This window comes from Canis lupus, chromosome 1, assembly GCF_011100685.1.
Source record: "Canis lupus familiaris isolate Mischka breed German Shepherd chromosome 1, alternate assembly UU_Cfam_GSD_1.0, whole genome shotgun sequence".
NCBI lineage: Eukaryota > Metazoa > Chordata > Mammalia > Carnivora > Canidae > Canis > Canis lupus.
The window spans coordinates 68744030-68761048 of NC_049222.1; the positions used below are offsets into that span (position 1 = coordinate 68744030).

Here is a 17019-nt window from a genome sequence, read left to right on the forward strand (position 1 = left end):
CTGGCACACTGGAGGTGTCCTGTTCCAGTCTAGTCGATGAATGAAGACACACATTACAGGAAGACGAGCAGAGCATCAAGCTCTGGGAGGTGCAGGGCCACTGGCTGGAAGCTTCCTCATTGTCCTGTGATTCATACTGAGCTCCGCTTTCAAAATCACACAAAACTTTTCATTATCTTCTGGCGTGGCCCCACAGTTCTGCTAATCGCATTGTTTCCTGCAGGGCTGAACCAATCCTATTTATCAACCCTTTTTTTTTTTTTAAGTTCTAAATGTTTCATTAAAAGCAGTTGTTATTGATCTAATAAGCCAAACATATGTAACACAATTATTCAAAGCATTAGCTAAGGTAAATGTTTAGAGAAACCTGAAATATTATTAGTTCAAACATTTGATTTACCTAGCAAAATATGTCGTGAGCTTTATTTATTTATTTATTTAACACTGTGCTTTAATGAAAGGAGTTAGTTCTTTATCCCAATGTTTAATTCATGGCAGCAGCTTTAAATATTTATGAAGTTTCCTGTCATTTTTGTTTAGTAATAGACTGGATGGTTCAGTTCGTTGGATAAGAGAAGGCAATGCAATTTCAGCAAAAGAAAGCTCTTTGCCTTTTGAAAAACGTGCTTCAAGAATGAAGTGAAATAAAATTTTTCAAAGACTATAAGGTCATTGGTTCCCGTGTGTTACCCGTGAATTAATCCGGTAGCTCTCTCAGACCGCACCCCTCTTTTTGCAGCCCTCACAATACAAAGGGCCCCTTAGGCACTTCACCAGTGATGATGGACTTTGATGGACTTGACTTTAGTACGTTAAGTCACTCTAGCCTCAACTTGGGAAGCAAGAGAATCTATCCTCACCTGGTCAATTTGCACAGATGACTTTTTTTCGGGTCTGCTAGGAAACGCAATTCTTACCTAATGTTTTTCTATGTGTGAAATGTGATTTTATTACAATATTTCATTCATTATCATTTCAGAGAATGAACCTTTTCTAAACAAATGAACTTTTGAATTTAGTTTTTCTATATTTCCTAATTTTTTTTAGCTCAGCGGTGGAGCGTCTGCCCTCAGCCCAGGGCGTGACCGCAGGGTCCTAGGATCAAGTCCCACATCGGGCTCTCTGCATGGAGCCTGCTTCTCCCTCTGCCTGTGTCTCTGCCTCTCTCTGTGTGTTGCTCATGAATAAATGAATAAAATCCTTAAAAAAAATTAAATTAAATAAATAAATGGAGAGCAAAGAGCCATGATGTAACCTTTTCTAGACAATTAGGACCATAACCCTAAACACCTCTTTCTGCATTGTGTACAAGTATGTGTCTGCTAGATTTTCAGTGTTCTCACTCAATCCTGAAACACTTCTTCCACTGCCCTTCAGCTTCCTCTAGAGGCGTTCCGTTCTCCAGCAAACTGCCAATAGGGGCCTCCATGACTAGTTTTCAGCCTTTAGTATCCACAGAGCTATGTTACCAGACAACCAAAGTCATTATAAAACAAGAATTTGCTTGAATGAAACAAAAGTCAATAAGAATCCAAAGGGCACTAAATAAAGACCTAAGAACTAAATTTAGGTGTGCACCTAAGATAAAGGCTTTACCAGTTATAATTTTAAAACTATGATCTTAAAAATTTCTGCATATGCCCTTAATGTTTCAGTCTCCAAAACAGGATGAAGGAGTATTATTAAATTTATATTGTATATGATGGACCCAACAAGCCAGAATCTTATTTATACAATATCTCAAGCTGTCCTGAACAAGTTGTCAGCAGCACCAATACAGAGCCACTTACACTCACACCTAAATTAAATGCAGGTATACCTTCAGGGCACATTACATGGAGTCAACGTGGTCTTCCAGAAAAAAGTCCAGCCCCAAAAGTTGAGTCACCGAAGCCAAGCCTTAGCATGCCATATATAATCTAACCTGTTCCTTGTATAAGAAACAGGAATCATAGTATCTACCTTACAGAGATCATTTGAGAAATAAATAATTACCGGGCATATTTTCTGAGATACAGAGGGTACACAACACAAAACACAGTAAGTAGTAGCTCCATTTTCAAACTGTAGCCCATTAAAGGTTATGAAACCTGATCTCCAAATTTAAGAGAAGAAATTCGAATCTGCTGTGAGAGATCATAAAGAATTAACAAAAACTACCCGATGCTGTAAGAAAAAGGAAACGAATTTAAAAATGAAGTCAGCAGAGAACAATGTATTACATAAAGCTTACTGCTTATTTACAGAAGCAGAGGAGCATGGAGTAGAAATGGAGTTTAAGGTTTATCTGCTTAGACACCTGCCTCGGAGTGATGAATATAAATATTCATTCCATCAACCATGCTGAGGGCTTGTGAAAAGCTTACACGCCCATGCCTTCCAGAAGACATGTGGATAAATGGTTGTATAGATGAACAGATGCATATATGCATAAATAAATACAAGAATATATTGACAATAATTTTCAAAAGCATGGCCTCTTAATAGCTTAAAGGATTATTTTATAGATTTTTATCTAATATAATTCACAATCAGGAAAGACTTAACAAAGTTAGATACTAAACTAGTCCCCAAAGGATAGGATAAGACTTCCTTGGTCAACAGGGAACAACAGGACGGTAGAAATGGGAAGGTCATTTCAAGCTTGGGGTACAACCTGAAGAAAGTGAAGAAGGTACAGGAGCACAAATGTTAAGCAGAGAATGAGATAAGAGAGGAAGTTTTAAGTCTCTGCAATAGATACTAATTTATATTTTGTTCCACTTTTGAATTCACAACTTAAAAGTCAACGTCTTCATTTTTTTTTAATTAGACTCTACCGTCCTTCACTTAAAACCCCAGATTCTTAAAAATATATGATAAAACCTGGAAACTACCTGGATGTCCACCATTAGGAAAATGATTGAGTAAATTATGATGCATTTTCACAATGGAATATGATGTATCTACAAAAAAGAATGAGAACCATTTCTGAATATTCTATATATTACTATGAGGTGATCTCCAGAATATACTAAGTCAAAAAAAAAAAAAAAAATCAAGATTGAGAAAAGTGTGTGTGGTGGGCTACCATTTATCTAAGAATGGAAGGATAAACCATAAAGATAAAATGAAAAGGAATTTACCCAGAAGGTAAATTTACCCAAGAGGAGGAAGAAAACAGAATGACGACAGACTTTTAACACATGTAGGCTTTAAATCTGACTTCTGGATCATGTAAATATTTTACGTGCTTACAAAAAAAATTAAATTACAAAAGAAGCAACCCCTAAAAATTGAAAATGAAACGAAACCATTAACCCAAACAGGTATGCAGTTGGTGGCTTAACCATCTGGAGAATAACTAACTATCCTACACAATCTAAAGCACAGTAATTTTATTATTATAGTGTTTTGAGGATATATCTCAAGGATACAAACAACTGAAGAAAAGAAAAACAAGTTTATATTGTTTTCTAGTAATCATATTGTTGATAGCAGAGGTAGTACTGTTATTCTGAGAATGCCAGGCATTAACTGAAGACACAACAAACAAGTAAATTATATGTGTTCTAATTATATCGCCCTGAGACGACTATTCTTGGCAGGGAAGAAAGAAGATACAGAAGTACTTCTGGCCTCTGAAAGCACTTTAGGCATGACCAGCCCCTAGAAGGGAACAGTCCTGGTGTCCTGATCATAGTTACAGAACTATTACTTCTACTAAATGGAGCCATGGTTTCCGGCAGAAACAGAGAATTCTACATTTAGAGCAGAAATGACAGCAGATATATGTAGGAAATTTTGTCTAGGATCATAGATATGTCTACACCTATGAGTCAAATTCTATTTTTACAAGAAAATTAAAATACAATGACACTAACTGGTCCCTCGTGAAAGACGCTATGGGACCAAAACAGTGAAAACTGGAGCATGAAAAGTAACTGTTTTGAGAAACTTTTGAGAAACTTTTCCTTAAAAGTATTCAAGTTAATAAATGAATAAAAGAAGTGAAAACATCATCTTGTCAACATTAATAAATTAATGGATCAAGGACTGATTAGCTGCTAATGGCACAAAAAGAGAAAGACAAGCAGCTATTCTGTGTCTCTTGATACATAATCATATATGAAGTAATTTTGACCCCCACCTCAAAAAAAAGACAGAAACACACACTGAATGAGATGAATCTATGGTCAATTTATAAGAAATAGGAGAACATGAGGAATTAGTCAGACAGAGGGGGATATTCTCTACAACTTAATAACCAGGTTCCTTCAACAAAGAAATTTTGGAGGACAAAGAGGGGAAAGGAGGAATGGAGACGGAGGGAGAGATTACAGGTCTCAAGACACAGCAACCAACTGCCATATGCATAAACCTTATTTAAATCCAGATTCAAACAAACCTGAAAAAAATAATAATAACAAAATCTGTGATACAATTTGAAATTTGAACACTGATCAGCTATGGGAAATTAATTGTTAGTACTTCTTAGGTACAGTAATGGGAATCTGGGCATGTCTTTAAAAACCCCTCTTTTAGAACTACATATTGAAATATTTATAGGTGATGATATATTCAGAGATGTGTTGCAAAGGAACACAGAATGGAGCACTGGGGGGCTCAGTCGGCTGAGTACCTGCCTTCGGCTCAGGTCATGATCCCATGTCCTGGGATGGAGCCCAGTATTGGGCTCCCTTTTCGGGGGGGTGGGGGGCCTGCTTCTCCCTCTGCCTCTGCATCTGTCCCTGCTCGTGCTGTCAAATAAGTAAAATCTTAAAAAAAAAAAAAAAAAAGAACTGAGCACTGGTTGGGGGTATGAATAGGTGAGGACTAGCCACAGACTAATGGGCAAGTGGGGTAGTACTGGAAGTTCATTATACAATTCTTTTTAGCTTTTGCAGATGTGAATTTCCACAAAATAAATTATATATATATATTTTAAATATAAGACATTCAGGAGCAACAAACAACTTAGTACACGGAGCTTGGTCTCTAAATACTATCTGCTACTAAAGGAAACTAGGGATCCTTGTAGAGGGGATCCTTTCAAGTCAGAGAGGAAAAAAGTACAAAGCAAGCCTAAGGGCATCTTCTACAAGAAAGCTAAGCAAAAAAAAAAAAGAAAGAAAGAAAAAGAAAAAGAAAGCAAAGCAGTAAAAGAATGGGGCACATTAAAATGACACAGGAACCAGTGTCAAGGGTTTCCACTAGTTAAGTTTGGGTAAATTTGAAAAAAATAATGATAATAATGGTTTATAAAACACTGAAAAAAGGAAGTCACCAGTCCATGATGATATTCAGAAACAAAAAGAGGAGAGGGAGGGCAAGTAAGTATCACAGAAGATTGCCAAGAAATCATAATGGGAGGGAAAAATAATTAGAAAATCACCATTTCTCAAATAGTAGTATAATTATTGTTTCGGGCAAGGATCACAAATGGCTGGTGAAGTGGGTAGGTGACAGGTTGTGACAAATAGGACAGTCACCCAGTTTCGGAGATCACACGTTAGTATTAACCGCACGGGGGAAAAGTATCTTCATAACAGGGAGACCTGGTGAACATCTCCCCAACCAAGGGTCACACTTCCATCACCCATTAGAGGACCACGTGACGCCACACCCCTCTTCTCATGATGCCACCAGAGGCCTAGCCTTCATCTATGCGATAGTTAGGCCAAAAATGTTTAACTTGAATCTAGTCATGAGGAACAGACAAAGTCAGAAATTTTATTTCAACTCTTCAAAAATATTAAAAAGCAGGGGAGGTGATTTAGAGTCAAGGATACCAAAAAGATAGGACATCAAATGCAACACATGACCCATATGAGGTGGGGAAGGTGGAAGCTAGAAAGGACAATATTGTGACAGTTGGGAACATTTTAATATAACCATATGTTAAGTATAATTGTTATTTTTAGTGTGTGCAATTCCTTAAGTATGATACCTGTGTTTGTATGTCTTTGTTAAGCTAAAAAAAAAAAAAGTTGGGGCCAGGCGCCTGGCTGGCTCAGGGGGTACAGCATGTGACTCTTGATCTTGGGGCCATGAGATCAAGCCCCACATTGTGCATCAAGCCTATTTAAAAAACAAAAAAACAAAACAAGACAAAAAACCCGTGAGGGGCGCCTGGGTGGCTCAGTCAGCTGAGTGTGTGATTCTCATTTTGGCTCAGGTCACGATCTCAGGGTCGGGGGACTGAGCGCCAAGAGCTCCGCGCTCAGTAGGGAATCTGAGATTCTCGCTCTCCTTCTCCCTCTGCTCCCCTCCTCATGGTCTCTTTCTCCACTAAATAAATAAATCAGCCTTTAAATTAAAAAAAAAAAAAAAAGTGAGTGTGCAGCTGGTAACACAACATATCAAGAGACAGATATCGAAAGAGGAAAAGCAAACGCTGTAAAATGCTGTCAAATGGATCTACATGAACCCCGTGGAGGTGTTTGCTATACTTTTCTTCCAACTTCTCTATGGATCTGAAATTTCCAAAATAAAAAGCTGATGAAAAATAGACTCCTCTATTTTAGTGAAACCGGAATAGTACCACGTACAGGTAACGAAGCATCATTGCCTTTGCTCTTCTGGGGCTTCTCCTTGGAGTTCTCCTGATTGACCGCTTGCTCTGCAAATGATACCTCCAGATTGATATCTGTTTCAGAGGCAGGTGCCTCCTCAGGGACCAGTGGAGTCAGCTCTTTTTCACCAACAACTAGGCTCGATGCCTGGTCTGGGGAGGGGAGGGGAGAATCAATTAATATATTTTAAGTATTTTTTACTTCTTTACATCAACTACATAAAACCCTTTGGGGCAAGGATTATTTACTATAGTCAATAATTAATGGACAGTTTAAAAGAAAAAAGTTTACTCCACGAATCCTACCAATGGTGGATGGAGGGTGTAGGAGGGGAGGTGGAGACTAGAACCTGTAGCCCAGTTGTGGAATCCTTCTCTGAGGTCACAATACTGCGACTGGGTCAGCCTAACACTGAGGATGATCTCAAACTCTGAATGAGAAGCCTCACAAAAGCTTAGTTTACAGTGGGAGATCACAAGCAAAAAAAAAAAAAGAAAGAAAGAAAGAAAAAAAAAAAGAATAAATGGGACACCTGGGTGGCTCAGCAGTTGGGCACCTGCTATCGGCTCAGGTCGTGATCCTGGGATCCAGGATCGAGTCCCACATGGGGCTCCCTGCAAGGAGCCTGCTTCTCCCTCTGCCTGGGTCTCTGCTTCTCTCTCTCTCTCTCTCTCTCTCTCTCTCTCTCTCATGAATAAATAAATCTTTAAAAAAATGAATAAACAAGAAGTGGGGGGAGGGGAGTTGAAAGAGGCTGGTTTTACTTTAGAACTAGTGATTTACCATTTCATTATCTCACAGTGAAATAGACTCCTGGAGCAGACCCCTTCCGCACCTGCACCTGCACCTCCTTTCTGGAATGTTACCTACCTATCATGGGAAGAATTTCAAAACAAGAGTTGATGCCAAAAACTTAGCACAGTGGGAGTCGGGTCTGGAGGCACCTGCTACAGGAACCAGTAGGGTTTGCACCCAATTATATACTAAGATTCTGACAACTACAAACCCAGTCAAATTCTGGATACTTACATCAACATTTCAAGGGTATCTAATAAGTTTAACATTTTTTTTTGTCTGTCTGTTGTTAATCTTCTAGAAAGAATTAACATTCGAAAACCTCTTCGTTGAAAACATTAGCTTTAGAGCTTTGGGGAAAACAGTTCGCATTGACGATTTGGTAAGTTTTTGTTTTAAACACAACTCACATTAGAAAAACCTGGATAACAGGATTACTGGTTGGTTTGTTTGTTTTTTCCCCCATTGGAGACTTAGAATTCAGGGTGAGCAGCTCTGAATTACAAAATATATGTACAGAGTGCATGTATATGCTTAAATACTAACACATCAAGGTGACAAGAGATACAGTTAATTTCAAAATTTAACACAGCTTAGGGTGCCTGGGTGGCTCCGTGGGTTAAGCGTCGGCACAGGCCACGGTCCCTGGGTCCTGGGATCCAGCCCAACGTCAGCACCCTGCTCAGCGGGGAGCCTGCTTCTCCCCCTCCTGCTCCCCCTGCTTGTGCACCCCCCTCTGTCAAATAAATTAATAATATATTTAAAAATTTAACAAAGGCATGCCACATGTAAACATGTTATGAACACTGCTGCTGCCTTCAGAAAAAAAAAGTCCATTGTCATTTAAGTTAAAAAATAATTTTTTGCTTCACCCAATAGAAAATTAGGACTAAAGAGAACTCCGGCCTCATTACTTCCTTCCGATAAGCTGGGCAGGCTTCCAGGTGTGTGACCTGTGCACTCAGGGCCCTGTGCATTCAGCAGGGCCCCCACTATGGGTTGAATGCTCTGCTGTTGCCACCCTGGCATCTCAACAAATTGCCTCACTTTCTCAGTTTGTACCGGGCCCTGCAAACTACATCAGTGGGGCTGGTAGCCTCACCCAGTTAAAAAAGTAAGTAAACACTGACCTATGCCAATTCCGAAAATAAAAAATTTGAAGCTCCTTGATGGTGCTTTTCTGCTGCCATCCATGGCACATTTCTATGTTATTTATGTTGCTCCTCCAACAGCCTATGATCATTTTTTTCATTAGAATAACTAAACCGCTTTACAATTAACTTTCCAAGTATTAACTTAAATGTCAAAAGCACAATTTTAGTTTTCCTTTCCCACTGGGTTCCACTGTTATGTTTTACTGTGAATGTGTATGTTAGTTTCCTAGGAAACCATTCCTGAGAGGGGGGAAAAAAATGATTAGCTGTTTTCTTAAATTAGACGCTACCTTTACAGAAGCAGAGTGTTTATGGACAAGAATTTTAAAACTACTCTTTCCCCCCGCCCCCAACATTCTCTTACAACCATCCCACATTAAAAAAAAAAAAAAATGTCCTGTACTGATTTCAAAGCTGAGGAATTATAATTAAGTCACAATATATTTAAAATACATTAAATTCTTCCAAAATGTGGCAAAAATTGTAAAAACCTGGAGCATACAACTTAAGAGTTCAAATGGTAACTCAATTAAGGTAGATAGTAGGAAAAACAGCTTCAGGCGAGATAGAGAGGCGCTGCTATAAGAAATGGGTGGTTAATTGGCTCATGAAAATATCTATGAATCAATGATCTATCCTCATAGCAAAAGCTAACAGGGAATTCTGAAATAACCCTTTTTGACTCTTAAAATTCCTGAAGTGTAAAGAGCATAATATCTTTGTTCTAAATAGCATAATTCTCCTTTGGTTTTGAAGTGAACAACGGCATGCGTCATAAATATTTTACACAACTCCTTAAAGGTTTTCAGCTGTTCAAAATACCCACAAAGTGCCTTTATTTTTAAAAAGAATTATCCCTCTTCCACAGAAATCAAGAAAAATTAAGTAAATATGCATATTAACATGAAAGTCTTAAAAATGATGTGGGCATTATTAACGTTTCTACGTGTTTTCATAAAAAGTGATGGGTCATTGACATCCATAGTTTTATAATTTGATGAAAAGAGCAATAATTGGCAGATTAATTAATGTGAGATACGACAGCCCTTGCAATGTTAGGACTTTTGTGACTTTTTCATTTAGGATAAATACCTTCCGTTGAACATACATAAAAACCCAAGTGCAGGAAAATACCTAAGAGGCGAGGCGGCCCGCACCCTCGGGTGCCACCAGACAGCGCTCCGCTCGGAACCCCAGACGAGGCTTTCCCGCGCCCCCCGAGCCACCAGTGTTTAGGTGGCAGCGGCTAAGTCACTATCGGGCTATGGCGCTGCCCGCCACGGGCGCCAGGTAAGGCCTGAGGTAAAGCCAGGTAAGGCCTGGTGCCCGGAGGCTGGGTTCTCTGGCACCGGGCCTGGAAAGGGCTCCTCAGTGACCCCGCCTTCCAGAATTCCTTTACAGGGCCTGCAGCCCCCTGGTGATGGAGGGAACCAGCAGGGGGGATGCTGCACTCCTCAGTCTTCACTGAGCCACTGCCAGGGCACGGAAGGCTCGTCTGTCCCGTGACAGCCCTGCGGGCCCCGCCACATGCCACCCCGTGCTCACCGTCCGCAGAGGCGCAAGCCCTCATTTCATTATGATAGAAAACTGCATATATAACTCAAGAAGCCTTGACACAGCAGCAGGTGCTTCCGTGGAATTACAGACATCCATACACGCTAGGCACCCACTTACTTACGCATTTATAAAGGCAGGGGCGCAGGACACAAGTTCCCAGAGAAGGATGGGAGGAAAAATAGAGGCACCGATGTCCCAAGACTCCAAGACCTCACAGGTAACCTTGGACTAACGGGGCTGAGATGAGAAGGTGGAAATGCTCCCCAGCCCCCCACTCTCAGCCTCTTACTCCCCCCACGGCTTCCATTCCTAATGCAACACTATTAATGGCAGGAGCCCCGCAGGTGCCGAGTCTTAAGAATATAAACAAAACAAAGGGACAAGTCCCTGAGCTGGAATCTGGCAACCACAGACCACCCCTGCTACGGTTTTTAAATAACAACAGTAAGGATTAGATTTTTAAGCTTCATTTGGAGTATTTTTTCCTTTTTGCAAATAAGGAAAACAAGCTATAAATTCTTTCTTGATTAAGTGCTAATGAAGCCTTAATACTTATTTTCATTCCGTGCCCTGAATTTCTAATCCATTTCTGAAGTAACAGGTATAGAGGAGAAAAAGGATGAAAAGAATTATAATGAATTGCTCCTCCCAAGACCCCGAGTTTTTACGCCTTTACAGGCTTTCTGAAAAAGAATCCATTTCTGAATTAAGAACTTATGATTTCAGAATGAAGTTCCAAAATCTCTGGTTCCACTTAGCAGCTGAACGGCCTTGGGCAGGTGACTTCCTCTCTGTAAACCTCTGTATTCTCATCTGTAAAATGGGTTCCAAACAGTAGCTCCTATGTACAGTTCCTGAGTAAGTTAAATTAGGTAAACATTTGGGGAAACGGACCATGCACAGAGATGTTAGGACAGAGAAACACAAACATTAACAACAACGACGACAAAGAAAAGACCCACTATATTCCCAGCCTTATGTAATTATCTACTTGGGCACTTTCTATCGGCGTCTTAATCATTGGCTTACTAGAATTGAAGGTGAATGTTTTAAAAGGTTGTATCTGTTTGCGGTGCTAATATACAGGGAAACACAAGAGAACAGGTCCAACATACCATCTTTTCCTTGATGTTTGTTTTCATCTGTTCTGACTGACTGTAAGTCGGTGCCATCTGGAGCCTAAAGATAGAAAGTGGGCCATTGAGTCATCTCCAACTCACAACCAGAGAAATGATATTGTAAATAATTCCATTACTAACCTTCAGAGTACAAGAAACACACACAGAATTACAACCACCACAGAAAAGAAGTACTGCAGCTATAATCAACAAATAAGTAATCATTCCACAAATATCGGATTGCCGCCCGGCGTGTAAGACACAATACTCAGCCCTGTGGGGTTGCCATCCGGGCGCCTAGGTGGCTTAGCTGGCTAAGTGCCTGACTCTGGATTTCCACTCAGGTCATGACCTCAGGGTCCAGGGGTCCACGGAGCCCCCTGGGTCAGGCTGTCAGGCCCTGTGCTCAGCGGGGCGTCTGCTTGAGGATACTTTCACCATCTCCCTCAGCCCTTCCCCCCACTCTCTAATAAATGCATCTTTTTTTTTTAATAATTCTTTAAAAAAAGGGGGGGTCCTTGCCATCAAGTACACCACTATTTAGTTGAGGGGTAAAGACAAACTTACAAAAAACTGGTACTATCCAGTAACAGGGTAGATACACGAAATGTGGTCTATCCACACGATGAAATATTACTCAGCAATAAAAAGAACTGGAGTCCTGGGTACAGACTACAACGTGCATGAACCTTGAACACGTTATACTAAGTCAAAGGAATGAGTCACAGGATAGGATTCCTTCCTTACTATGAAATGTCCAGAATAGGCGAATCCTAGACAGACACAAAGTAGACTGACTGGTGGTTGCTGGGGGAGAGGAGGGAAATACAGGAACGAGAGCTAATGGGCTTCCTTTGGGGGATAATGAAAATGTGCCAAAACTGACTGCAATGATGGTGATAAATCTGTGAATATACTAAAAATCACTGAATTGTAGACTTTAAATGGGTGAATGAGATGGGATGTGAATTATATTTCGATAACACTGTTATAAAACAAAATTACAAGCTGACATGTAGGTAATAAAATCAAAATTCTCAAATTAAAAAAAAAAAAAGCCCTTAGTAATAAATGTGAGATAAATTAAAACTAAATGACCAAGCAGGTACTATGAGCTCAGATATTTAAAGGAACTCTCTTTCCAAGAGGTTTGGGGGAGGCGGGCAGGGGGCAGGGACACCTGAAAACTGTAAAACCTGTAGTCCTCCGCGGGTTTATAGACATAGTAGAACATAGTAGAACCCAGTAAGTGGCCAGGTAACACTTCCTCCTTCCGAGGAAGTCTTCGGAAGGAATTTAGGAATCAGGAAGGGGAGCCTCGATCAATCATACACAGGGGTCTGAAAGAATCTTTTTTTTTTTTTTAATCATACTCTATTGGCTTTTCATCTCTATTCAAATAAAGTGTTTGAAAGGATGACAAATCCCACCTCTGACCTCATGCCGTTAGCCAGAAGGGCTCTCCCCTTCACCTGCAGGCTAGGAAGGGTCCAGAAGGCCCTGAAGCAGACACAGAGGCCACCAGTGCAGCCCCTAGAGGCAGACAGCTCAGGACAGTGCAAAGTGACTACTCAATCATGGAAGCGCATAGGGGTCTCCTCACCCACGAGCTAGCCCTCCCCCGAACCATGGGCACACTGAGCCGCACTGATCTTCCACACAAACACACATCTGGGGGCCCGTGGTCAGAACTGTTTTCCTTAGCAAGTGATGATAACCGTGTAGGTGGTACTCGTGTCTGTATCGGGTTGCCCAGCGTCAGTGAGGGCTTCGTGAGGAAGCATTTAAAATGCAAGAGCCGAATCTGTACTTGTTTGAGGACAAAAGAACTGCAAGTGAAGTGGCTGCTCCATGTTCCCTTGAGGAACGGGGGATGTATTTCTAATGGGTGGCGGCGTTCCAATTAAAGGCATGCAGTGTAAGCAAGCTAGCGCTATTCTAATTCGCTCGTGCTAGTTCTCTGTTAATGGTGCCATCAGATGATACAATCCACCGATTACCTTGGAATCAAACCATGTGGCTTAGATATTACCAAGGATTCGCTGGAAAATGCTGCTGCTCGCACTGAGCAGCAACATCCTCTTGGAGCCTGGCAGGAGTCCCACAGTAGATATTTTGCTTAGGCTCAGTTCATCCCCCTCCCCCATTTTACTTCCTCTTAACTCCCTCAGGGAGAGTTCTTTAATTGGGAAGGAAATGTCATAATACTGTATTTCCTCACCATTCATTTTCCTACATCTGATCTGGAAACCTAGTCCAGGCCTTTGACTTCAGTGGCTGTCCCAAATAACCACTGGGTGGTAAGCAAGGTTTAACTGCCTCACCGCAAGAGACCTGCCCGCAGCAATCCAGTGACCCTAAAACTCCCATCAAATAGACTGGATTTGATCCACAGTTGCCCACGCAAATAGAGTAGCATTCTGAAGCTATTAAGGATTTCTCGGAAGAATAAAATGTCTATAAAACACACACACACAAAAAAAAACAAACCTCTACGTGATAGAAAGATACCTTAAATACAAGGCATCTCTCCGTCTCTCTCTCTCTTTTTGGAATCAGAGGATTTTTGCTACCCTTCAGTCATGATCAATACGGAATCTCATGTTCGGATCACTTACATGGAAACCCAAATATAGCGGGATACATCATGGTTAAAAGCACATACTTCAAAGTCACACAAATTTGGGTTTACTGTCTATGGGACATTGAGCAAGTTACTTAAAGTCTATGAGCCTCAGCCATAGAATGGAAACGGTAATACCTCCTCACTCATAGGACAGCTGCAAGGATTAAATGAGATAACGCAGGGAAAGTAGTTAGCACAGTAAGCGTTCATCAGTGGTGGCAGTGATTATCACTACCGTCGTCACTGTTCAGGATTCCGTTGGTTTGTTCTCGTCCCAGCAACCCTCCTGGGCCTTCTAGGCCAGGACTACTCAGTACACCTGAGAATAATCCAGAATGTAAATCAACTTTAACCCTAAGAATGCCATTTAGTTCAGCCAACTTTTTTTTTTAGAAGCAAGATCTTCCTGATAGAGGAAGAGACCATATTAATCTACCTTTCGCGCAAGCTCCTTCTGTCCTCATGGATGAGTAACAAGCAGCCCACCACGGGGGTGTTCGAGGCCGCAGAGGTCTCTCACTTTCACCATGCCTACCCTGCTATCCTTGTTCCTCCAGTCTCACCATCTCTCCCAGATTCCAACAGCTTTCATAATTAATTAATCATCTTGACAAATATTTACTCAAATCTTCTATGTGCTAGGCACTGTGTTAAGCACTAGACACAAAGGGGAAGTTATTTCATATTTCAGGGTTCCTGCTTTCTAATTATACTGCGGCTAGCTCCCTCATCTCACTCCTACTTTGATTCATCCCCAAATGAGCCTCAGGAAAAGCGAATATTCCTGCAGAAGTTAATAAATGAAGAATCTCTTACCTCCCACTTTTCTGTAAGTAACAACTGGGAGTCACATGTTCTGAGGGTCAGGGCCATGCCTAACGCTGCAAGGAAACCTAACACAGAGATTATCACACTGAATTCTAACTTGTTTTATTTTCTGCCCCTGCGGTGTAGGTTCTAGAAGGACAGGGACTGGGTCTGTCTGGATCCCTGCCAGCACCGGGCTTTAGTGGCTGGTATACAAGTGCTCGTTGGGATTTTAATGATCTGAATTAATAAGCTGGATTGGTCCACTCAATTCAAGGCAATCATTCCGTTGCTTTAACATCAAAAAAAGAAGAAAACCTACTTTTTCTTTGGACTCTCTCTGTTGAGCAAATATATCTCTGACGTCAGGAATCTGGTACTGTTTGTTTTTTTTCCTCAAGGTCTGGGAGACTGTCTCTACCCGTTTCTGAACAGCTGCTGCCTGGGTCCGGGTCAATGTTGACAAAAACACCATGCTTTCTTGGGGATCTCCAGCAGATTCTCCAAAGAGATTGGACAAACCAGCCTCCTTGAGCCATTCCTCTTCCAGTTCTCCCTCTGAAACAGTAGAGAAAAATGGAGTTGAAAGATCACAAAATATGAAAACTTTTGCATTTTTTTTTCCAGCGTTTCAAACACGCTTACTGACATTCTTCTACCGAAATCAAACTGCCATGCTAAGTCATTATCTGAAACTTGGACAACTGCCATAAACTCCAGCCACAAAGATATCAAATTTTAGATCCATTTCATATAAATGCAATTAAAAACTTTAAATGACTGCACATGTGATTAACCTCGATAACGTCGTCCCTGCAGGTTAACTAGGGGAAGATAGTACTGCTCCCTTTCTCGAGATGAGCAAGCAACGAAAAGATAACTTACTTCCATCAAGTTACAGAAGGAAGTTAACACTGGACTTAAAGACCCGTTTCTTGGCTTAACTTCATCTGTGCCTCAGAGTCCAACACTAACTGATGGAAAGGCTTGTTTTCTCCGTTCACCGTAGCTGCCATGGAGTATGGCAAAGGATAAAGAGCATCCAGGCATCAAGAACTAACGAACTGCAAATTAAGTTTTCAACCCCCTTTCGTGTTTTCTACAATTAAAAAAATTTTATTATAGGAAATTAATTATATAATATCAATTCAAAACGCTAAAAGTACAAAGTAAACAGTAAGGCAAATATTGTTTAAGTTCTATGAACATTACAGAAAAACAGAAAGATAACAAGAATCGGTTCCCTCCAAGCAGTAACTTTATAGAGGAAAGTGAAAGACTGATGACTTGAGACCCAAAAACCCTTCGTCAACACTTCGTTTCTCTTCCTTGACAGCCCCGGCACGTTGGACCAGTCACTTGGCCTCAGGCCTACTCCGTTTTCTCATCCGTAATGTAGAGCAGAGCTGTCCTGGCTGCTCCGCATGAGGGAAGGCCACATGGGAAGAGCCTGCGTATCCTTCCACATTGTGTAAGTTCCTCGACGGCAGAAATCTAGTATCAATATCCTCGGTTTTAAGAAACATAAAGTAGTGCCAGGCACTCTGCATGTTGGGCCATAAAACCTGTTTACTGACATAAAAAGTCTGCCCTTACTATCAATGCTGTTAAGGTAGGACTCCACATACGTGTAGAAAACCAATTTCTCAGGGAAAAAGCAGATATTGACACGATAAGTAAACAATATCTGAAAACAGAGTCGCTCGATCCACTAAAAAGTGGGGGTGAACCTCAAACCGCGTAAAGCCAAAGAACAGACGTGGGCATGTTAGGAACTTTCTCAGTTCTTCTCCATAATCACATTAGGAGCGACTATCTATAAACTCATTTTAGTCTTGGAAAATTATGAAATAGATAATGACACGTGGCTACGGATCAGGCTTGAACGCTATTTTCTGACGAGTATCTTCTCATTCAGCAGGAATGGTCTGCTGCTTCCATCTTGAAACACTGAGACAGGAAATATGGGGCGTATGCTGATTATCACAAGCAAGCCCGATTTTACTGGTAACGTGAGAAAGAATGAGAGCAAAATAAAGGAGGACCCAAACAAAAGAACGAGTTTGTGTTAATCTTGCAAATCTAAGAAACGTTAAGAAAAATCTCCAGTTTTTCTCTTTAAAGTATTATTGGTAGATTTTTCAAAAAACGTCATAGCAAGGGGGGAAAAAAACCTACGTAGATTCTGCTGTTTAACAGCACAGGGCCAAGTCATTGCCTTAAGAAGTCCTCTGTTGGGAAGGAGATCAGTATTAGTGGGTCAGGAGGCACTGACTGTCATTATTCTTTCAGCATCCAGATCATTTGACATCCCTAAAACGTACTTACAAATCTATGGGTGGCACAAGGCAGAGAGAGTTAAAATGGGGAACCTGGCTGGCTCAGTCAGCAGAGCATGTGACTCTTGA

General features: G+C 40.9%; 1 protein-coding gene and 1 long non-coding RNA gene across 2 annotated transcripts in view; one reads left to right on the forward strand and one right to left on the reverse strand.

The window, feature by feature from the left end:
• The window catches only part of ARHGAP18 (Rho GTPase activating protein 18), a 118846-nt gene that overhangs the window by 39307 nt on the left and 62520 nt on the right, over nucleotides 1–17019 (reverse strand). The window contains 3 exon segments of the mRNA NM_001286967.1: nucleotides 6531–6706; nucleotides 11176–11239; nucleotides 14934–15169. Of these exon segments, the coding sequence (NP_001273896.1) occupies nucleotides 6531–6706; nucleotides 11176–11239; nucleotides 14934–15169 (476 nt within the window).
• On the forward strand, nucleotides 7259–16274 carry LOC119870798. The gene is made up of 4 exons (XR_005353921.1): nucleotides 7259–7731; nucleotides 8229–8463; nucleotides 9587–9793; nucleotides 15948–16274. It is a non-coding gene; the product is annotated as an uncharacterized LOC119870798 (long non-coding RNA).